The sequence below is a fragment of the Pelophylax lessonae genome (genome assembly GCF_965119305.1).
Source record: "Pelophylax lessonae genome assembly, chromosome: 1".
NCBI lineage: Eukaryota > Metazoa > Chordata > Amphibia > Anura > Ranidae > Pelophylax > Pelophylax lessonae.
In genome coordinates, this window is record NC_138768.1 from 327,583,980 (window position 1) to 327,608,930 (window position 24,951).

The 24,951-nt window shown below is 41.8% G+C and overlaps 1 protein-coding gene across 1 annotated transcript in view; it reads right to left on the reverse strand.

Moving 5' to 3' along the window:
* Window positions 1-24,951, reverse strand: part of SLC7A7 (solute carrier family 7 member 7) — a 75,311-nt gene that overhangs the window by 31,199 nt on the left and 19,161 nt on the right. The window contains exons 2-3 of the mRNA XM_082243267.1: window positions 15,753-16,296; window positions 1,900-2,025 (exon numbers count right to left, since the gene is read on the reverse strand). Of these exons, the coding sequence (XP_082099393.1) occupies window positions 1,900-2,025; window positions 15,753-16,257 (631 nt within the window). The 5' untranslated portion in view covers window positions 16,258-16,296. The remainder of the gene's footprint in view (window positions 1-1,899; window positions 2,026-15,752; window positions 16,297-24,951) is intronic.

Genomic DNA, 24,951 nt, shown 5'->3' on the forward strand with positions numbered 1-24,951 from the left:
ACCTCTCAGTGCCCAGCAGTGCCACCTCTCAGTGCCCAGCAGTGCCACCTCTCAGTGCCGCCTATCAGTGCCGCCTATCAGTGCCGCCTATCAGTGCCGCCTATCAGTGCCGCCTATCAGTGCTCATCATTGCGGCATATTAGTACCTCCTCATCAGTGCCCATAAGTGCCACCTCATCAGTGCCCATCAGTGCAGCCTATCAGTGCCCATCAGTGCCGCCTCATCAGCTCACATCAGTGAAGGAGAAAAATTTACTCGCAGAAAATAAGAAAAACTTTTTTTTTTTTCAAAATTTTCTGTCTTTATTCTTTTTTTTTTGTAAAAAATAAAAACCCAGAGATGATTAAATACCACCAAAAGAAAGCTCTATTTGTGTGAAAAAAAATGATAAAAATTTCATATGGGTACAGTGTAGCATGACCGCGCAATTGTCAGTCAAAGTGTGACAGCGCTGAAAGCTGAAAATTGGCCTGGATGGGAAGGGTGTTTAAGTGCACAGTAGGCAAGTGGTTAAACGGCTTGCCTTTCCCGCTTAAAATTATTCTTGTATCTAGGGAGAATATGTAAAAGGGGGGCTACTATAGCCCCCACTTTTGTATGGGATGGCGGAAGGGAGCAGTTACATTGGTTTTTATAGGTATGAAATATATAGGTTTTAAGGGTAATGGCAGCCATTTTATTAGTATTTCTATGACTTGAAGTAATAAACTTTTGACCCCTGGATTCTCCTTGGGCACTCTTCCCGCTCAAAAATACTGCCTTTTTAGGTATCCAGGCAGTTCTGCACCAGTATCTGGGGAGATTTTGTGGTACCACTATTTTAAGAGCAAATGGGTGCATTCCTGCTCTTTTAGCCCGCCAGAACTGGCTTTGGGGGGCTATTTATATAGACAGCCTAAGGTGAAAGGCTCAGTCCTTTTTTAATCCCTCATCCAAGCGTTCCCCTCCCTCCCTCCCCTTTGGTTTGTCGCGGCCACAATTATTATGTGGTTAGGTCACCTCTGCTTTGCAGAGGGGGACATAGTTACATAGTTACATAGTTAGTGAGGCTGAAAAAAGACATCAGTCCATCCAGTTCAACCTATGATGTGTGTGTGTGTTTGCTTTTAACCGTACATTGTATACCCCTGTATGTTGTGGTCTTTAAGGTGTCCATCCAATAGTTTTTTGAAACTATCATTTGTTTATATTATGGTTGGTGGATAATGTTTAAATGATTGATGATTATTTATGTATTCAACGCGAGTTGTTTATGACTGGGTTGCGGTTTTTTATGTATTTATATTTGGTTGGTTATCTATTGATATTTTTGAAAACCAGTAATAAACGGCCTCGGCCTTTTTTATTTCCAAGCCAAAATGTCTGTTGTGTATTAATTTTAAGTTTTTGGTTAAAATCTGATTGGTAAGTCAATTTTAAGCTAACTCCTTCCTGCCATTCCATAGGCTTGTTCCCCTTCTTCCCGCTCAAAGTTCCCCTTGTCGCAGCCAGTATTATTTGTAGGGTCACCTTTGTGTTATGCAAAGGGGGACGATGTATACGTTTTATGTGATATCTGAATTTGCTATTGGATAATTTTATTTAAAGTTGAATTTATTTATTATTACAACCTGGGTCGTAGTGACCTGGTTGTTTCCAGTGTTTTATATGTTATATTGTTGTTGAAATCTTTTATCAGTTTGTTTGAGTAAACAAATAATAAACGGCCGCGGCCTTAAAAATTTTCCAACGTGATGTTGTGTGGCGTCTCAGTATTATAATGTATTACTAACTGTGTGTAGGAGTCCTGTCTGCTATCCCATAACATTTTTTGAATTTCCCAAGCATGGTATTTCTCCAACACATTACATCATTTGCTTTTTGTAATAACTCTTCCTCTGTTTCCCCCAGTACCTCACCTTGAGCGAGCTTTACAATTCCTGCGATGATGACTGCAATCAGAGCCAAGACTTTGGCATAAGTGAACACATCTTGGACACGGGTGCCCCATTTTACATAGGCACAGTTCACAAAGGTGAGAAGTGCTAGAAGGTACAAGAAAACAATTTACTGTAGAAGAATGCAACAGCAGATCAACCTTTTACAAATCTTACACAATGCAGAACAAAAGGTAAAGAAATTTATATTTTTAACATGATTAGTATTTCATTATCATTCCTGCACGGATATATCATCTAAAAATCTCATAATAATATTTAATTCTACCATATTAGTTAATATCAAATGATAAAAAATACTTGACATTTATCTAAAGAGAATTTTATTTCAGTTTCCAATACAGTAGGGAAATCTTACAGCTCCATATTTTATTTAACCAGGAAAAAGGCAGTTTCTAGGTCTACAAGACAATACACATAGTGAATTATACACTATAACACAGTATATGAAATCCAGACACAAGAAGGGATCGGCTAATGTTAGACAGTGTAAGTCCAATATAAAACTCTTGGTTACCTTCTGGATAACCATAGATCACAAAATCACAAAAAAAGGAAAGCAAACTGTCTTGTTTTGAAAAGGAAAAGAAGGTAAAGGAAAAGACAAGAGGGAAGAGAAAAAAAGACATGGAAGAGACATGGACCTCCTCCCTACTCCTGTTTAGTTACAGCAGTAACATTTTGGGTTTTCCATCATTTTCTGTCCAGTTGGTGATGGTCACTAGGACAACTAAGGAATGTAAATCTACCCAGCAAAAATGTAGACCAAGAAAACTGAAGGGGTTCTAACCCTTAATATGCAGGGTCCATAATAATGTCCAATGCCCCCCTGTTAGAAAAATGTACCTCTAAATAAAAAGCATTACATTTTTACTTAGCTTACTTACCCTGACATCACCATCTATCCAGAAAGATTCCTGAAGAATGCAGAGAAGGCCAAATCTTATGTAAAGATAATAAAGAGCATTTTATCGGGAAATTTGGCCTGCTCTGTATTCCCCAGGATCTTGATGGAAGAAGTGTGATGTCACTCTCGGCTATGCATCTAGGAAAGAAGTAAAAATTCTACTTTTTCTTTACACGATACCTTTTCAAATACATAGAACAAGTGACTTTTACAGGGGGAGGAGGTACAAACATTAAAAGTAGGCCTTGCAATTTACTGCAAGGTCTGCTTTAACAACTCAACCGGAAAAAAAACATTTTTTTTTGCCTTTGGATATACTATTAAATATATATGGCAAATAAAGCTATAACTGTTGGTGTTCTATACATTCCGTATAATAATAATAATAATAATAATAATAATAATAATAATAAAACCCAACCTTTCTAAACCTTTTTACCCCAGAGGAACACATGAAATATTTTTCAGCTATCTGGGAACCCTGCTAAAACCAGTTCATTGGTGGGGGGGGGGGTCAGTGGGAAATAATGGACATTACACTAGTGCTTACTGGGAAGAATGGATCTCCTAATGTGGTCATCAGAATGCCACCCTTCCAGCCAGGAAAAAAAAAAACAAAAAAAAAAAAAACAGTGATGATCTGCGGCTGGCTATGCCAAGAGTTTTAGTGCAGGAACTATGCAGGCACCATCAAATGGGAGATCAATCAGCTCCAGGAACTAGGGTTAGGCCGATTATCGGCAAGGCCGATATATCGGTGGCCAATATGCACTTTCCCCGATATATCGGTATCGGCCCTGGAACTGGCCGATATTGACGATATTTTTGCAACGTCATTCTGCCTTCTTAGGCCGCCTCCCTTACCTTGGACAGCCTCATCTGGAGTCAGGACTAGTCTCGCGGGAGTGTATCACAGCCATACACCTACCCTCAGCAGCCCGGTGCCAGCCAGCCACCCACATCCACAGGCCATGTACCAGCCAGCCACAGGCACTGTACCAGCCAGCAACCCACAGGCCCTGTACCAGTCAGCCACAGGCACTGTACCAGCCAGCCACCTACAGGCCCTGTACCTGCCAGCCACCCACAGCCCCTGTGCCAGCCAGCCACCCACCACAGGGTGCCAGCCAGCCACCCACCACAGGGTACCAGATAGCCAGCCACCCACCACAGGGTGCCAGACAGCCAGCAACCCACCACAGGGTGCCAGACAGCCAGCAACCCACCACAGACAGGGTGCCAGACAGCCAGCCACCCACAGGCCCTGTACCAGCCAGCCACAGGCACTGTACCAGCCAGCCACCCACAGGCCCTGTACCAGCCAGCCACAGGCACTGTACCAGCCAGCCACCCACAGGCCCTGTACCAGCCAACCACCCACCCACAGCCCCTGTGCCAGCCAGCCACCTACCACAGGGTGCCAGCCACCCACCACAATGTGCCAGACAGCCAGCCATCCACCACAGGGTGCTAGCCAGCCAGCCACCCACCACAGGGTGCCAGCAAGCCAGCCATTAAGCATTAAACAAAAATTAGCATGTTCAGTACCAGATTTATGTCAAAAATTGCCTTTTATTTTTCAAAACTTTAATTGTACAAAAAAATTGGCCCATAACGGCCGATACCGATACATTGTGACCAAAATATCGGTATGGGCCCAGAAAAAAACATATCGGTCTATCCCTACCAGGAACCACTATCAACATCTCAGGAACCCTGGTTAGGAATGGCTGCTAGAACACAAGTTACCAATAATACAGATTACAAATATAAAATAAAAAAGGATACTATATTTTTTTCTTGATGCTCGAGGGGCATTTGTCTTTAACCTAACTATGTAAGTATTTAAAAATGATAAAAATCCAATTTAGCTGTTCACTGTATTCCCCAAGTATGAACCATAGATAGGATGTTTAGGCATGACAATATTTCACCAATCTAACGGATTGCACAACAATTATTCCACATTCATTGACAAAGTATTATGCCTATAAGCCACCACCCACTGAACAATAAATCAATTGTCTGCAGGAAAATATCTCTACAAGGGTAAATATTCATCATTTTATGGCTGTGGATGGTATTTTTGCAGACACCAATATAAAAATAAGGTTGATCCAACCTAATATAATTACACGAAAATCTTATAGGCTTCAGTTTCTAAAATCCAAAATTTCCACAGTAATGAGTGTGAATGTGTGTTTTATTGCTAGCCAGCTTTCATGGACATTAGCTGAGGTTACCCCAACACTTTATATCCCTGATATGTGCCTGCTGTACCATATACTTGTATGAGAAAGTATCCTGTTCTCTTTGTATTGCTTCCTTTGTGTGAAATCCCTGGTGTTCCTGCCAGTCTCTCTTCTATACTATTAAAAACTGACCACACTAAGCAGGAGAGCACATCGTAGTCCGCTCTCTAGCTACTCTGGGAACTCCGCGTGCTCTCCTCCAATGATCAGACTTGTCCTTACACTGTAAAGAGTGTGAATGTATGTTTTATTGTTAGCCAGCTTCCATGAACATTAGCTGAGTTAAAGAGTTTGTTACCCCAACACTTCATATTCCTGATATGGGACTGCTGTACCATGTACTTGTATGAAAAAGTATCCTGTTCTCTTTGTATTGCTTCCTTTGTGCGAAATCCCTGGTGTTCCTGCCAGTCCCTCTTCTTTCCTATTAAAAACTGACCACACTAAGCAGGAGAACACACTGTGGGCAGTTCTCTAGCTATACTGGGAACTCAGCCTGCTATCCTCCAATGATCAGACTCCAATGATCAATCATTCACTGGGAAGATTAGTGTTCTGCTGTTTCTCCTCCCCCAGCTCTTATGCAGCTAAGAACAGAGGAAATGTAATCACTTAAAAAAAAAATGTTTTTTTATCTATACAACATTGTTAAGCCTTTCATTTCTATTTTAAACTGAATAGGTTGTTTTCCAAGGTGGTCATTTACAATCACTTTAAGACCTTTAGCCCATGTTCACATTGGGCTGATTCGACATATCAAAACACATGTCAAATCGGAGCCAATTGCCGGCAATGTCACCGCCCGAATCAGTGTGACGCCGACTTTGCGGCACTGCACTGATTCCCAAAAGTCATTTCTGCACTACTTTTGGCGACTTCGGGGGACGATTTCAATAGACATCTGTGCATGTCTGTGAAATCGCCCCCCCCGAAGTGTGGTCAGTTTTTAATGAGTAAAGAAGAGACTGGCAGGAACACCAGGGATTTCACACAAAGTCGGACTGAAAATGCCAGTTTGAAATCGCACATGTTCAGCTGAACTCGCACGATTTCAAACCCACCCTCAGGGTGAACCTACACTAGGTTTTCTGTATAGAAACTGTACTGCAGCTCCTGCTGAAAAGGTCTCTTTTTGTGGCCTGTGACCTGGCAGATAAGTGACAGCACTGAGGGATGTATTGTACGCAGTGGTCATGGGACTGTGCTGCTGCTGTCAGCAGAAGATCCTTTAGCACTTCCTTGTGCACGACTTTCAACCCACATCCTGTCCAAAACAATCCGGGGAACAGAGATTTTCAAAAGACAATAATAAGGGAAGAACATGAGACAGACAGGAAAACAGAAGTAAGGGAAGAACACTAAATAGAACAGGAATATCTGTACAAGTAAAATACTATGAGAGCAATAAAGAAAGAATGCGTGTTTCCTAGCATCAAACCCCAGCAATGGTGTCCACGTATAGTTTCACTTCTGTATGGGTCACTCACATGATCAAACACATGACCTGTGGGGAACACCACGCACTCTGCCAATCTGACAAATACAATGGTCTAGCCAAATCTCAAAGCACTCAATGTGCTTTGTAAGCTGTGGGCTCTGGTAATAAGATTAAAGTATAACTGAAAGGCAATTTGGTTTTGGATAGAGTGGAGAAAGACCAGAACACCTGTCAGTTTTTTATTGCTGTCTGTGCCCCCATTAGGGAGATTCCCCCTCTCTATTTGTCCTGTTTAACATTATCATTGGAAGTAAAAAGCCAAATTTTGGGTTGTCCCCAGAAAAGTAACAGAGGAAAATCTTCCACTGGGGACACTAGTTCTGGTGACCTGGGGGCCCCAAGGAATTGCCTTAACCACTTCTGGACCGGAAGGATTTGCCCCCTTAATGACCAGGCCATTTTTTGCGATTCGGCACTGCGTTACTTTAACGGAAAATAGCACGGTCGTGCAATGCTGTACCCAAATAAAAATTGATGATTTCCCCACAAATAGAGCTTTCTTTTGGTGGTATTTGATCACCTGTGTGATTTTTATTTTTTGCGCTATTAAAAAAAAAATTACACACACACACACACACACACACACATATTAATATATATATATATATATTTTTTTCACATTTTGCTATATAACATTCCCCCCTCACAAAAAAAAAAAAAAAAAAAAAAAAAAAAGGAAAAATCTAAATTTTTCATTCTTTTAGGCCAATTTGTATTTTGCTACATTTTTTTATTTTTTTTTTAACCAAAAATATCGCAATAAACGTATTTTGATTGGTTTGCGCGTCTACAAACTAGGGGAAAAGATTTGTCATTTTTATTTTAATTTTTTTTACTAGTCATGGCGGTAATCTGCAATTTTTAGCAGGACTGCGACATTGCGGCGGACAGATCAGACACCGAACTGACATTTGACACTTTTTGGGGTACCAGTGACATTACTACAGTAATCAGTGCTAAAAATATGCAGTTACTGTAATAATGACATTGACAGGGAAGGGGTTAACCTAGGGGTGATCAAAGGGTTAAGTGTGAGCCTAGGGGAGTGTTTTCTAACTGTATGGGAGTTGGGCTTGTGAAATGACCACAGAGACCTGTATTCCTATATAGAAGGATCACAGGCGCTCTCTGATCATTTCATCGAGAACAACAGTCTGCTGTGTTTACAACAGATGACCGTCCTCTCTCAGCGGGGAGCGATCGAGGCCGCCGGCCCTGTGCATCGGCATCACCGCTGCCTAGTGGGGGCTCGCCCCCCAGCACCACGCGCGTGACCGACGTAGGGCTACGTCAGTTCGCACAGGAGAAGCAGCCTGCGGCAGTAAATGTGCTATGGGCGGTATTAAAGGGGTTAATTTGCAGGGATTTCCTCTCACTTCCTGTTTAGCTATGGGACAGGAAGTGAAGGCAAATCTCTGCAATGGGACATATATAGCGGAAAAAAATCTGACAGGGTTTATAACCCTCCCTTACTCTGTACAAAATTAAAAAAAAAAAAAAAGTTTTGCCTGTAGTTCTACTTTAAATGTAGAAAGATCTAATCTGCTCCATAAAGTTAGTTACTTGATTCAAACTTGTATGAAAGTTTTACTATACAGTATAAATGACACTCAACATTTTACAAAATACAGTATATACAACTGAAATACAGTGCGCATTGAAAGTAGATTATAGCTAAAAGATCATTGTTTTAGTATAAAAATGTTCTTAATATTTTGAGTTTAGTTCGGTGCAGAATTGCCCTAATGCATTAAATGTTATGTAAAATGCTCTGTACCCAAAAAGCTGATACTGCAGCTTTCAGTGGATGCTGGTTGTGGTGGGTTAAATTACCAAATGGAAAGTTCAGCACCAGTGTCTTAAAGTGGTTCTACAGGCTTAAGGTTTTTTTTACTTTTAAGTGTAGCTCCACTTTTATTGAGAAAAAACAAAAACATTCCCCCTCTGGGTGATCTCTCTACATTAAGGATTATAAAAAAACTTTGATGCAGATTCCTATCTTTTGTTATTCTGAAGAAATCCCTGTGTGTTTCTCTGTGCCCATGTGGGAAAGTGAGTCTAATGGGAGTGGTTTCATAATTATCAATCACCTGTGCACCTGCAGAGCACTAGTGAGGAAAATTGCTGAGTCTGTATCCCTTTAGTTGTGTTCCGATTGGGATTCTCTCACCAAAAAATACATTTTTGTTGCAGGGGATGCCTGAAATCTGACTTGTATCTTAGTGCAGACTTCTGGGAAAATCAGTGAGCCAATCACACAAGCAGGAAATTATGTTTCTGGGGTGTGGTCAGTACACATTCTGTGCACAGAACAACTCCAGGTAGCCATATTGCATTGCATTTTCAGAAAATTACAGAGCTACAGATTGAAAAGTAAAGGCCATTTTAAATAACATTCAATTACAATATGACTTGTATACGATATATTATTTTTTCTTTATTTGCTATTTTTTTCCTCACGCAAGTAGAGTTACCTTTTAATGTACTCTATGCATTAAGGTAAAACAAAAAAAAAAAAATTCTGTGACCAGGTCCCCAAGCCCCCCTAACCTTACTGAAGCCCAATCTTGATCCAGCGCTGTGCCTGAGAGCAGCGGCTCTCTCCACTCTCTACCACCTCCGAGGACAGGAAGGCAGCAAATGGCTCCCGCTAGGGATGCACCGAAATGAAATTCTTGGCCGAAGCCGAATAATAATGAAATGCTTGGCCGAAGGCCGAATACCGAATGCGGTGTTTCGCATTTTTTCCATTTATTTATTTTGCCAATTTTTTGTCCTCTCTCTTGTCCTCTCGTGTGTGTCTCTCTCTCTCTCTCTTGTCCTCTCATGTCTCTCTCTCCCTAAATGTTACTGTAGGGAATGGGATTCAGTGCACACTGCAGCCTTGTACCATAGGGTTAATGTTAGTGACACTGTAGGGATTGGGAAGGATGCTGGGAATGGAAATCAGGAAGCATGCAGGCAGCCTTGTAAATTTTAATTGCAGATACAGGGCACTGGGCAGGTCAGGGTTAATATGGTAACATCAATTACTCAGTGACAGTCAGTCAGTGTCAGTGTGGACTCGATCAGATTATACCGTGACAGACAGTCTCTCATAGTGGTGGTAGTAGGAGGCTGGAGGTGGACTAGTAGGAGCCTGGAAAGGAGCACAGCCGCATACATACATTACTCACTCGTGCACTGCAGCCCGCCCCACACATTCAGTGAGTCTTACTCTCCTCCCTAGTTTTTTCAATGGCACATTCAGGAAGCCAATCACGCCGTGAGTAGCGGCACAGCGGAACCAATCAGGTGTGCAGACACGCGTGATTGGTTCGCTGTGCAGCTAATCACGGCGTGATTGGCTCTCTGAATGTGCCATTGAAAAAACTAGGGAGGAGAGTAAGACTCACTGAATGTGTGTGGCGGGCTGCAGTGCACGAGTGAGTAATGTATGTATGCTCACCGCTGAAGTGTCCCGGCTTCACGGAAGTCTGTGAGTCCTCCTGTCCTCCTCCGAGTCCCTTCCCCCTGCGGCGATATGAATATCGCCTACGGCCACAGAACGATAGTCGATATCATATCGACTATCGTTCAGCCCTATTGTTCGGCACAAAATTATTCGGCCTTTTGACTTATTCGGCCGAACACCGAAAGTGCTATTTTTTCTATTTTCGGCCGAATAATGTTCGGCCGCCGAATATTCGGTGCATCCCTAGCTCCCGCTGCTGTTAAATATAATCCTGTGAGGAGGGAGAAGGGTAGTGGCCATGCCGCACTGTCTATGTCTATGGATGCAGGCAGCGTGGCTCAGGATCGAGCCCGCAGGAGTGCCCGCATAGGGACACTCGCTGAAGAGGAGGAGTCAGGAGCTCTGGCAGGGGATCCCAGAAGAGGAGGTTCAGGCAGCTCTGTGCAAAACTATTGAACAGAGCAGGTAAGTATGACTGTTTTCAAAGAAGGTTTAGAACCACTTTAAGTGCTCCCAAGTGATCCCAACTAAGCCATTACCAGTGAATCTTGTACCTTGAACTGGGGTTTTTATTTAATTACATTGACATAAATCAAGCAATTTACTAACTCCCATGTTATCTCCACCTTGACTATCACAACTCCCTCCCCATAGGCCTACCTCTACACAGGCTATCCCCCTTCAGTCCATCACTAATGCTGCTGCCAGATTCATCCACCTTACCAACCATTCAGTGTCCGCAACCATTCTCTGCAAATCACCTACTTGCTTCCGATTGACTAAATTAATAAAATCAATCAACCATCACTGTCAGTTGGGTTGGCAAATAAAAGTGAACCGTATGGTATAAAAAATATGAAAACTGCCACTGCCTAGTTGTTTGTACAAGTACAGGCTCTAGAAATGGCATGCCGATTCAGGTGGCACAATCTTGTGCAGTCTTTCTCAGCCTTAAAAAAAAAAAACTTTATGGGCTCAGGGAACCCCTGTTAAAAATAACTAGATCTACAGCTCATGGTACAACAGCATGATAGTCATTGGGAAAAATAAATACCCCTTACATTTGTGGTCATTGGAAAGAATCTCCCCTTTACAAATAGCTATTGATGTCCGTGGTTACCTCAAGCGTTTGTTACACTTCATATTCCCTATATGTGCCTTCTGTACCATGTGTTTTTATAAGAAAGTATCCTGTTCGCTTTGTAATTCTTCCTTTGTGTGAAATCCCTGGTGTTCCTGCAAGTCCCCTTGCTTTCCTATTAAAACTGACCACACTAAGCAGGAGAGCACACCGTGGTCAGCTCTCTAGCTATGCTAGGACCTCAGTGTGCTCTCCTCCAATGATCAGACTTGTCCTGACACGCCCCTGCTGCACAGCCTAGGAAGCTCAGTGTGTTCCTGCTTCTCCTCCCCCAGCTATTATGCAGCTGAGAACAAAGGGAATGGGATCGCCAATAAAAAAGGGTTGTTTTACAAGATGATCGTTTACAATCACTTTATCTGAGAAGCAGGAACGATTCACTGCTCAAGGAACCCCTACCAACTTCTCAAGGGACCCTGGTTGAGAAAGGTTAAGATTCTAGAGGGTCGATGATCTAAAATAAACAGTGAAATCTGACATGTCTAACTGCCCATCCTGCATACTTGTTTCATGTAAGAGACTCACTAGGTAGTAAAGCCACTATACGAATGATATGAATGATAGAGCTCCCATATTTCTGTCTTCACTGGTTCCCAGCCATTGACATTCTAACATTTCTAATCATTTAGGTACTCAAAAGTTTACTCTGTTGTTGGCTGTGATTCACATTTTTTTTTTTTAAAGAGAAATACAAATAATTCTACTAAAACTAATACATAGAATGCTGTAAGGTAGTTACTGCAAAACAAAAAACCTTTATTACAGAATAAAGAAAGCCAAGTGTGATAAATTGAATACATACTCTGTACTAGAAAACATGTTCTTATTTAAAGGGTAACTCAATTTTTGTGGGAGAAAAAAAATTAGCAAATGAAAAAAAATATGAATATAGTGTATACAAGTCATATTGTAATTGAATGTTATTAGAAATGACCTTTCCTTTTTAACCACTTTAGCTCCGGAAGGTTTTACCCCCTTCCTGACCAGAGCACTTTTTGCAATTTGGCACTGCACTGCTTTAACTCGTAATTGTGCAGTCATACAACGCTGTACCTCAAGGAGATTTGCGTCTTTTTTTCCCCACAAATGAAGCTTTCTTTTGGTGGTAATTGATCCCTACTGGGATTTCTATTTTTTTGTGATATAAACAAAAATTTTAAAAATATATATATAATATTTTCTACTTTTTGTTGTTAAATAAATCCAATAAACTAAATTTTTGTCATACATTTAGGCCAAAATGAATTCAGCCACATGTCTTGGGTAAAAAAAATAAATAAAAAAGCGTATATTTATCGGTTTGGGCAAAAGTTAGTGTCTACAAACTATGGTACATTTATTTGAATTCATGCAACTTTTAGTTTATGACTGCTTGAGGTGTTAAATGTTAGGGCAGTACAACCCCCACACACCCCCCCCCCCCCCCCGAAATCCCCTTTTTGGAAAGTAGACACCTCAAGAAATTTGCTGAGAGGCATGTTGAGTCCATAGAATACTTTATATTTTGCTACAAGTTTTGTGAAAATGACAAAATTGTTTATTTTTTAAAAAAGTGGTCACTTAAAGCGGAGTTCCGGCTTTGGAAACTATTTTTCAATAAAAATACCCCCAGGACAGTCAGGGCTAGTACATTTCATAATGGATAGCCTCTGAACTGTCCCAGGTTGCACTTACCTTTTTAGAAGAAATACTTACCTTGAAAATGTCTTGTCCAGCGATGCTATCTCAGGTGTGGGCAGCTGAAGCCAGCGCGTCCTATTCGGTGTCCTCTTCCATGTCCTCTTCGGTCCAACAATGCACTGCACCGGCCCCGCCGTCACTTCCGGGGCAGGAGCGTCATCCCTGCACAGCTTCTGTGCATGCCCAGAAGCGGTTTTACAGGGAATGACGAGCCTGCACAGGAAGTGACGAGCGGGGCCGGTGCAGGCGCATTGATTCCTGGGAGCGATGATGTTCAGCTCCCAGGAGTCAATGCAAGCAGGAATTGACGGCGCGGACCGCGGCCGCAGAAGGAGGAAGTGGAAGAAAGGTCAGTATATTTTCTTCAATAACAAGTAAAGAAAAAACAAATCGTCATTATCCATTTCTTTTTCAGGTAAATGTCAGCAAGCGGATGGCCCAAAGTCATTTTTGAGGCCGGAACTCCGCTTTAAATGATATTTTGCTCATTGCCCATTTCATTTTTTTTGTCTCAAGTGATTGAAAAATGACAAAAAATAAATAAATGTTACACAAAGTTATTATTGAAATTAGATATTGCTCACATATGCCATGGGTATATATGGAATTACACCCCAAAATTCATTCTGCTGCTTCTCCTGAGTATGGGGATACCACATGTGTGAGACTTTTTGGCAGTCTAGCCGCGTACAGGACCCTGAAAACCAATCACCGCCTTCAGGCTTTCTAGGGGCGTAAATTGCTTATTTCACTCCTCACTACCTATCACAGTTTCTGAGGCCATAATATGTCAAGATAGCACAAACCCCCCCCCCCCCCCAAATGACCCCTTTTTGGAAAGAAGATATCCTAAGCTATTTGCTGATAGGCATTTTGAGTCCATGGAATATTTAATATTTTGCCATAAGTTTCGGGAAAATTGCAAACAATTTTTTTTTTTTTACTCAAAGTTGTCACCTAAATGATATATTGCTCACACATCCCATGAATATATGTGAAATGACACCCCAAAATACATTCTGCTGCTTTACAAACCCCCCAAATGACCTGTTTTCGGAAAGTAGACACTCCAAGCTATTTGCTGAGAGGCATGATGAGTATTTTACAGATCTTGCTTTTTGTCATAAAGTTTTGAAAATGAGAGCTGGCCAGTGAATGGGTGAAGTATGGACGCTGCAGAATCTGTGGGCTGCCAATCAGGACTTGAAAGCGCGTCAGAAAGGGCACTATGGGCTCTACAGGCCTATGTTCGACTTCTTGGTGGCATCGGGCCACTACTTGTGCTAGCCACGGCACCAGCTTGAACTGCACTTCTGGGACTCGCCACGTCACCAAGTGTTACTGCAGTGCTGGTTTGTCTACGACCAGGATGTACTAGGCCGCTGGTGCTCACCAGAAGATTGAGCGGCTCTAGTACCGACACTCTGCTGCATACGAGAACCATGTGGTTGTTGCACCTCAGCAACAGAAGAATGAGGTCGGGTATGCCTGATCTTAGCAAAGACCACTACTCCGTCATCAGAACTATCTGTCAGGGTGCCGCTGCTCTCTACAGGTTCGTATACTGAGCCAGATTCTGACAGTGAGGACTCCCCATTGCTCTCATCTGTCATACTCGGGATCCTGTAGGCCTCTTCACTAGAGTACCTTTCGTTTGACATTTGGCCACTAAATTTACAGGTACCTAATGTGAATCACAGGTAAGAAAGCACCTGGTTGTCGAGGACTGTTTGAATCTCTACTAAAAAAAAAAAAAAAAAAAACTGCTAGTGCTAGCAAAGATCCTGCCTGACTGCGGTTTTGTGTGCTGTGTATTGGAAGTGACAGTGGTCTATTTACACTGCACTTCTTGGGGGCTGGGCGGAGGGGCTAAACGCAGGAACTGGCGGGTGTCAGGGTTGATCCTGCTAGCGCCACGTTCTTGGGAACACTAAACTATTGGGGGCGCTAGTATAGTTCTGATCAGATCAAAGATATTGATCCGTTCAGGCACTATACTAGTAATGGAGGTATATAGTGTTTGTTAGTGTTACTGGCAATCAAAGAGCTAACATTAGATGCCATCTGGGTTTGACCCTAACTGACGCTGACGCTAACTGATGTTACCTGTGACACTAATACAGTGATCAGAAAAATAGATCGGTACACTTTACTAGTGACACTGTGACACTAGTAAAGTCACAGACACTGTGACAGGGAGTGAAAAGGTTAACTGGTGGGGCAATCAGGGGGTTAAAACTTTATTAGAAAAAAAACGTGATGGGACCCTGACGCTATACTAAGACTGACGCTAACTAGCATCACCCGTGACACTAATACAGTGATCAGTAACTTATCTGTACACTGTACATAGCCACTATATCAAATCCAGTGACACAGGAGCAGGGGGCGGGGCTGAGTCCCGCTGTCTGTGTCAATGGACGCAGCAGCAGGACACAGGAGCGAGCTCGCACACAGGTGCCCCTAGGGAAAGCAGCTTTCCCTGGGGGCCCCCCGATGAAAAGGAGGGGCCGGAGCTCAGGCGGTGGACCCCAGAAGAAGACGATCAGGGCTGCTCTGTGCAAAACTATTGCACAGAGCAGGCAAGTATAGCACGTTTTTTTTATTTTAAAAAAACAAAGCTTTATTACCGCTCAAGATTCACACATGTTCCACTTGGATACCATTAGATACATATACATAAACCTTAGGTGAAAATTGTGTGAGACCATTTATAAATAGACACTGAAAGAGTGATTTTTACAGCAAGGGAGAATACCATTTGACCTTTTCGTTACAAAATAAGCAACACTAAAAAGTCAATTTTGACATAAGCCAAAGTAAAATTTTTGCTTAAACCAATCAAAATTTTCATGTTTTGTTTTCTTAACTACCAGGCTTACCAATGCACACCGCTGCGAGGAGCCTATTAGCAGAGTACGGCGATTCACAGGATGGGAAGATGGGCTGCACCATGTAGTTGGAAAATGTGATGGCAATGACAGCTTGACTAGTAGGCTCAATAATAAGGAGGGATGTCCACAGTCTGATGAAGGCTATAAAGCCACCAAAGGCCTCCAGAATATAGGCATAGCTTGCTCCTGATTTGGTAATGGTTGTACCTAGTTCAGCATAACATAAAGCACCGAATATTGAAAAAACTCCTCCAATCGCCCAGATGACTAACGAAAGGCCATAGGAAGCACTATACATAAGGACACCCTTGGGTGACACAAAGATCCCAGAGCCAATCATATTGCCCACAATAAGACAAACCCCATTCAACAGGGAAATTTCCTTCTTGAGTTTCATGGATTCCTGAGAGCTAGTGTCCACTGGAGATTCATTTTTGCCATTGGGAGCTGGCTCCTCTGTGGAGGCAGGTATGTATTTACCGGAGATACCCATGGTGGAATGAAAGAGTCAGCAGCACAGCAGCATGTCCAACTAGGAGAAAGCGAGAGGTCACAGGGTGAGTGGAGCAGCCATGCACAATAGATTGGAACAGGAGAGAAATTTTACCTCTTCAGTGCTGGATACACATCATTAACTCTAAATACACAGTGGATGGTACAGAAATAGACAGGTATACTAAGCTGCATTTACAGCCAATCCACTGGAAAATTAAACATATTTATTTAAAAAGCCACTTAAGATAAATGACATGCTGGTTTATGTAAAATAATTTTAGAATTCTGAAGATAAATGACATGCTTGTTTATGTAAAAGAATTTTAGAATATTAATAGCCTATAATCAATAGAATATTAATAGAATATTAATAATAGATGTTACATTTTTCCAGTTTATGTACAGATGGGAGCTTACAGACATATAAAAAAACATATTAGTAGCGCTTTCACATGAAGTAACTTTTTGCTTTAAAGTGAAAAAACACTCGCAGTTTAATTTGCATTAACTCTTCTATTTCTGTATGCGAATGATGGCACTGTAATTATTTTAATAAAAAAAAAATCTAAGTACCTTTTTTCCTAATCTATATACAGCAGTCACATGACCTAGCTCTCTCCTATCCTGTCTCCAGGGAAACATAAGCAGGAGGAGCTTCTAGTCCTCTGCTGCTGGTCATAGGTTTAAAATAAAATAAACAATAAATAAATCAATATATCAATAAACTGTTTTAAAATGTCATACAAAATATATATTTGAAATCAAATCTTTATTGTTTTTTGGCAATAACATGGTGTTTGAGGATTTCTGCCAGTCACAGTCTGTGTCATGCCCCTCCAGCCTGTGTCTTAAAATAAGAGGGAGGCAAAGCCTCCATTAATCTACATGTAATATCCTGCCCCCCACTGTGTTTGGCTGGTTAGTCGGCATGGAGGAGGTGGGAGGGAGTGGGTTGTCATTTACCACTATGTATACTCCCACATGTAATAGTTACATGGCTGCTCAGATGTGATAGGGAGGAAATGCTTGGCATAGAAACTCACTGAAAACTGAGCATGTGCAGAGTTGCCATTACAGCTGCAAAATTCCAAGCGTAATTGGGCATATGAACAGAAGGTGGAGATAGAGAGCAGCAGAATCAACCAGATTTTTGCAGGATACAGAACTGGGAGAGTATGAACAGCATGTAATACACCATTAATTGATGTTTTTTTATGATGTAGTTTTAGTGACACTTACAGCCCATTCAGACTGGCGCGACAGGATTTTGTGGGGCGACCTGTGAAGTCGCGGCGCGACTTCATATAATTGAAGTCAATGCAAGTCGCCTCCAGGTCGCCCCAAAGTAGTACAGGACCCTTTTTCTAAGTCGGAGCGAACTTGTGTCGCTCCTATTAGAACAGGTCCTGTACTATTCAATGGCAAGCGACAGACCGCGACAAGTCGCGCTAGTGTGAGTGGACCCTTAAAGTCTTTTTTTTTTTCAATTCTAAACCTGACCGTAGAAATTAGATAAACTTTGTCTGGTGTGCCTGAAATGCTTGATGTTTTGTGGCACTTGGGCGGTCATTCCTTCCAATGGCCAGAATAAATTCGTATTCTGGCCAATGGAATCTATTAATGCCCAACGACGTGTGCGATATGCAGCTTTGGACTTGTTTTTTAAGCAGCTTTTTCCTGCCAGGAGTAAAAGGCGTTTAGAGGAGAAATTCAAACTCCCAGTGTGCATGAGGCCTAAAGATGATCATAAAGGTCAGATTTTTGTTTGAACGTTTGCAGAGAAATCGATGGTCAGGACTATCTTTCTTGATATCTTTGAGTCAAATAATTTCATTTTTAAACTTGTTAATATTTCATTCAAGCTTGCTATTTTAATGGAATTCCAGACATTTTACACCAATTTCATTACAATAGGTACTATTTTTTTCATGAAAATCATATTTACAGTTGGAATTTTGTTCCAGAAAAATGTTCCATTCTGCTCCTCTAAATTTCCCTATTACTATGGTTGAAAACAAAAGCCGATCTGACTCCAATACAGTTAGAAAATTGAATCAATGATGCGAAAACTGACACTATTCTCCAAAAATAATCCATGCACAGCCACTAATTTATGGCCCTGTAATCTATTTTCATGATATCTTTTCTTTCTTTGTTTCTCTGCGAGCTCCCGAACCTCTCCTTTTCCCTTTGTTTGGAGCAATCAGTATGTATTAGCTGCAGTCACATGCACTGTTCTATGCACACTACAGATCCCATCGCCCCCTAGTCCCTACTCCTTCTTAGGAGTGAGCCAGAGAGAATGTCTATGTTCTACATACTGTGGGGCCATTAAAAAAAGGAATGTAGCCACCCTCTAACAGAAAGTCTGATAGGTATCTGAAAGGGATTTGGAGATTTGGTGGAAGCCACAAAAGGGTATGACTGAGTTAGGATTACATATTTGAATATAATTTTTTTTTAAAACAAAGTTAAGTGCCACTCGAAGGATGATGACGCATAAGCAGTTCTTCTGCTAGAGAAGTCACCAGTGGTAGGGTTCACTATGGAACTGGTGGAATTGATCTATGGAATTGCTCCCTCTGTATCCAGATGTAAACACTAGCAATGAGAGCGACATCACTTCGTGATGTCGCTCTCATTGCTAGTGTTTGCGTCTAGTTATAGTGGGAGAGATTCCATATAAACAAACAAACCATTCCATATTCCATATAAGCGCCGGTTCACACTGCAGCGACGCTACTTCGCACCGCAACCTCGGAGGTCGCGGTGCGAGCAGCGCGCCGCTACCTCGGAGCGGCCGCCACGGACTTCATAACATTTAAGTCTATGGCGGTTGCCTCCGGGTCGCCCCAAAGAAGCTCCAGACCCTTTTACTAGGTCGGAGCGACTTGTGTCGCTCCTATTAGAACGGGTCCGCAGCTTCCCTATGGGAGGCGACCTGCGGCGACCTGTGAGGCAACCAGGTCGCCTCACAGGTCGCCCTAGTTTGAACCGGCACTTAAACAAACAAACCATTCCATATAAACAAACAAACCATTCCATATAAACAAACAAACCATTCCATATAAGCCCCCATTCACACTGGGGCGACGCTACTTCGCACCGCGACCTCCGAGGTCCTCCACGGACTTCGTAACATTGAAGTCTATGGCGGTCGCCTCCTGGTCGCCCCAAAGAAGCTCCGGACCCTTTTTCTGAGTCGGAGCGACTTGTGTCGCTCCTATCAGAAAGGGTCCACAGCTTCCCTATGGGAGGCAACCTGCGGCGACCTGTGAGGCGACCAGGTCGCCTCACAGGTCGCCCCAGTGTGAACGGGGGCTTAACAAACAGCGATTCTGACGCGATTTTGACCCATTTTCTATCAAAGTGGAGGCGTTGCCTGTGTGTCATCAGCTTTTGCCTTCTTCTCATGCTCCATTCAAAAAACGTACTAGTGGTCGTGCAAAACGTTCACACAATGGTGCGATCACTGCAGTTTTTTTTGGAGAGGACAGTAATGATAGTAATAAAGAATAGTTACCACTGCCACAGTGGAACTGCTGTCTGGTAATACCTTTGAAATTGAATTATCTGAATGAACACTGGAAGCTGTACTATCAGCAGAGGCATCTGCTCATCATCAAAGAAGGAGATGTGGTTGCATCATTTTACCCATTACTGCCACTGGCAATCTCATCTCAAGAGCTTCTGGCTGAAACCCCCCATTAGCACAATCTGGATTTACAGGAAAACAATCACTGTGTCATATCAGATTATATGCCTATTTTTAGACAGGTTTTCCTTGTTAGGGTTGCTTTTCTAGTAGTTCTGTTTGGAAGTGTGACATACACAGTTTATAGGAGTTAGAACACCTCCTCACTGCCTCATTTAACCCTAGAATTCCACACTCCTGCGGATCAATTGATGCATTACACACGGTTGCGACTTGGCCCCATTAAACTCTATGGGTGAGTATGACAGGAGGTACTGCCTATCAAACTCTGCACCCTGAGTTAAAATCATTGTGGCTGTGAAGCAAAGCATCATGGCCATGGCAAGTGTACAGCCCTGTCCGGCTGTACTGGAACATATTAGTGGGCAGTAAAAATAGGCAGTTTAGTAGTAGTTTTAAGCTGCAAAGGCATCTGGATGGGGTTGTACACATCCCCCAGTAGCTAACCTGTCCCAATGAGCACTGGGGGTTGGTGTATATATGCTTTATGTTGAGAGGTTATTGGAAGTGCTGGATGCTAGATTTTTACTGGGGTTATATTATACCCATAGCAAAAACATAGCTCCCAACTGTCCCTGATTTGGAACAAAGTCCCTCTTATCTTTCATAAAGCGTTTCCCAGGGCTAAACCTTTTATCCAAACTCTAAATTTCTGCATTTGTAAATTTTAAAAGTTAGTATAAAAGTTAGTATAAAAGAATAGTAGAGGTAAAAAAAAAAAAAAAAAAGTACTTGTGGGTTTAAATTAGTAATCGACCGTTTTTTTAATGCCGATACCGATATTTTGATCATCGGATATTGGTATCGGCCAATATCAGCCGATATTTTCAGACATGTAAAAAAAATTTTTTTTTATTTTATTTTTTTACAAAGGTACACCTTGTGGAGGGATCTGGGGGGTCTAAAAGACCCCAAACCCTTCCTCGGCACTGAAAAGCATTTAAAACGCCAAGTTTGGCTGTTTTGAATGCTGTCAGTTTTTTTAATTCGTCGCCGAGTACCCGGAAGTGATGTCATGACATCACTTCCGGGTTTTTTACATGGAGACCCGATCAGAGCCGAATGTGGCTTTGATCGGTTCTTCTCTTCTGCGGCGGTGGAGGTAGACTGCCCGGGTCATCTGGTGGGACGGGAGACCCGGGCGAGCCGCGGAAGGCGGGGGGGGGGGGGGGGGGACGTCCCCTCCCGCTCCTTTTAATGACAGCCGTGCGGCTTCTCAGCCGCATCGGTTGTCATTACAAGTCACCCAACCCAACCGTACCAGGGTGATGCTTCTAGCTGCAGGCATATCTGGTACAAGCACTTTCCCTAAATATCGGCAATATCGGTAACCTCGGGGGCCAATTCAGATATATCGGGGAAAGTGCATATCGGCCCCCGATATATCGGTGTTGCCGAAAATCGGTCGATCCCTAGTTTAAATAATATTTTTTTTTTTTATAATTCTCCTTTAAGGGGCATGGCAGGGGGTGTGTCCTTTGCCTACATACTTTTGCTGATAGGTGTCCCTCATTCCCATCTAAAAAAGTTGGGAGGTATGGCAAAAACGAAATCCCGTGTTGTGTTCAGGCGGGCAGTACCACTGCTAAACATTACCCATTTATTTGGGCAAACAAAATGCTAGGCTCACTAAATGTTTCATTCTAGACTGCTGCAGGTGTAAAGGAAAAGTTAAAAAAAGTATGAGAAATTGCTACTTTTCAGAAATTTACCAAAGGTCTCCCTAAACATACCAAACACTTAATTTCCTATATAATCCTGGCTGCTAGAATAGCTATTGCACATTATTGGAACCAGTCAGTAGTGATATTTGACTATGTCAAACAAAAATGTAATTATATCATGATAAATGATAAAATGACTTGCACTTTACATACCCACCAGAATAAATTTGATAATACTTGGCAACCCTAGATACAAAATCTATTCAGTGATACTAAAAATTGGTTAAGGAGAAACCTTGACTGCCCTTTTTCTACCCCTTCCCTACTTTATCTTTTCTTTTACCATTTTTTTTTTCCTTTTTCTTTTTTTTTCTGGTTACCTTTTTAGACTTTGAAAAATGTCAACATTTGCTTCATGGTCATCTGAAGAAACCTTGGTTTATATAACAACGAAATATCCAAACAAAATATTAGCTCATTTGTTGATGTTTGTTATCATTTTTATATTTGATCTAGTCTCTTTGACTATAGTTATTTCTCTACAATTAATAGAGATATCATTATATTCATATCTTTGGTCATATTCATAAATATTTATCTTTATTCATTTTATATCTTGGATATGTTAAATCTTTTATTATTAACGATATGTCAATTATTACATTTTTATATCTTTGTCCTATGATGAAAAAAACAATAAAAAAAAAAAGATTAACACCCCCCCCCCCCCCCCCCCCCACCAAAAAAAAGTATGGTAGATCGTACTCAACTATGTAAATGCAAAGAACCGCATCCAACACTAAAGAAATTCTGAAGAGGGGAAGATGGATCCACCAGAAGGGTGGTGGATCCATCTTCCCCTATTCACAGTATATGTTCTACTTCACTGGAGGATTTTGGACTATTATCTGAGAGCTGTTATTTGTTTGATTGATTTGCCTACCGTCTGTTACCAATAGGATTTTTGGCTAGCTGCTCGGGACTGTTAATTCATATTGCTTAAATCATAGTGTGTATATTCTGTTTTAGAGGAACTAATATGTGAAAAAGAATCCTTTTTCATACATTATCACTTAGCGCAATATTTTGATCGTTTTTTACTGAAGAAATTCTGGCCACGGCTTACAGTAAACCATTACTAATCTCTTGAGTTTATAAAGAAGAAGTAGCTACTGGTGCATTGATTTAAAGGTAATGTCAAATCAGGACATGCTACAGTACGCCATCATCTTTACACTGCAAATCAACTATATAGATTTGTGTGCATTAGTCATCAGCAAACGCACCGTGTAAAACACTGATAACTCACTATTTAACTGACATTACCTGCTGAGAGCTAGAACATGTACTGGAAAAAATAAGAAGAATGCCATTTCTGAACTGTTAGGATCAATTTATATCAGGGTGAACTGTTGTGGTGCATTATTTTTACATATTTTCTTTAGACCAATTCAACTATGTATATACAGTACCTTGCCGATGCCCCTGGAAGCTGGAAATCACTGAAATAAATAGTGCTACTACAATGCTACTCCATTGATCTCCACTTGCTTCCAGGTCCCGTGCTGAGCAGTTGGCCTGATGCATTCTGGACATAGGTGGCCTGCCGCTTGGCACCAGCACCATTCAGAGAAAGCTTTGTTGGCCTGATGCATTCTGGACATAGGTGGCCTGCCGCTTGGCACCAGCACCATTCAGAGAAAGCTTTGTTGGCCTGATGCATTCTGGACATAGGTGGCCTGCCGCTTGGCACCAGCACCATTCAGAGAAAGCTTTGTTGGCCTGATGCATTCTGGACATAGGTGGCCTGCCGCTTGGCACCAGCACCATTCAGAGAAAGCTTTGTTGGCCTGATGCATTCTGGACATAGGGGGCCTGCCGCTTGGCACCAGCACCATTCACAGAAAGCTTTGTTGGCCTGATGCATTCTGAACATAGGTGGCCTGCCGCTTGGCACCAGCACCATTCACAGAAAGCTTTGTTGGCCTGATGCATTCTGGACATAGGTGGCCTGCCGCTTGGCACCAGCACCATTCACAGAAAGCTTCTGTATCTTCTGAATGGATGCAAAGTGTTCTCTGATTGGACAAGGTGGAGAGCATGTCACTGCCCTACCTCTCTACAAACGCAGATGAAGCGTGTGGTGTGCTCGTCCTGCATTGTTAAGCAGGGAGAACTCTATGATTGGAGGAAAAGCCAGTCACATGAACTTTACAGGTTACATGACTGGGCTCTCCTACTGCCAGCAATTCCTCCTCATTGCAAACAAAGGGATACCACACTAGGAAAGAACCAATATATGTATCCACCCAGCGCCAAACAGAATTGAAGAAATGAATGTGTTAAATTAGAACACTGAAGCAGCTACTATAATAAACCAAAATATAGAAACAATATGTATGATGCAATCAACCACACAGCGCTTCTAAAAACACATAATTGATAAAATCATAAATGGATATACATCTCTATATTAGAGTCCTCTGAAAAAGAGAACAGAGTCTTTGCAAAATCGTTCCCAGTGTTCATAAATGTAGTAGAAGAGATTAGTGTGGTCAAAAGCCCATCAAAGCCATCACCGCACCTCGTGGATGATCACCCCCTCAAATATTGCACTCACCAGAAACATAAATGTATGGGGCCAAAAAGCACACTCATTGTCCTTAGATAAACTCCACACCTTGGATCAATCCTCTCATCACCTCTCCTCAAGAGTAGATCACAGGAGTAGAGACCAATCAGCATACCAGGAGAAAAAGTACAGACTGATAGTGAAGCCTGTTTAAACTGTTTATTAACCACTTAAGCCCCGGAAGATTTTACCCCCTTCCTGACCAGGGGGTATTTTGCGATTCGGCACTGCGTGATTTTAACGGACAATTGCGCAGTAGTGCGACGCTGTACCCAAATGAAATTGACGTCCTTTTTTTCCCACAAACAGCTTTCTTTTGGTGGTATTTGATCACCTGTGCGATTTTTTGATCATGCGCTATAAACAAAAAAAGAACGACAATTTTGCAAAGATAACAATATTTTTCAAATTTTTTCACATTAAATTCCCAAAAAAAAAAAAAAAAATTTAAAAATCAAAATGTAACATTTTAGGCCAATTTGTTTTCTGCTACATATGTTTGGTAAAAAAAAAAAAAAAAAATTGCAATAAGCGTATTTTGATTGGTTTGCGCAAAATGTTATTGCGTTTACTAACTAAGGGAAAGATTTTTATCATTTTTATTATTTTTTTTTTAACGAGTAATGGCGGCGATCTGCGATTTTGTTTGTGGGACTGCGACATTGCGGCGGACAGATCGGA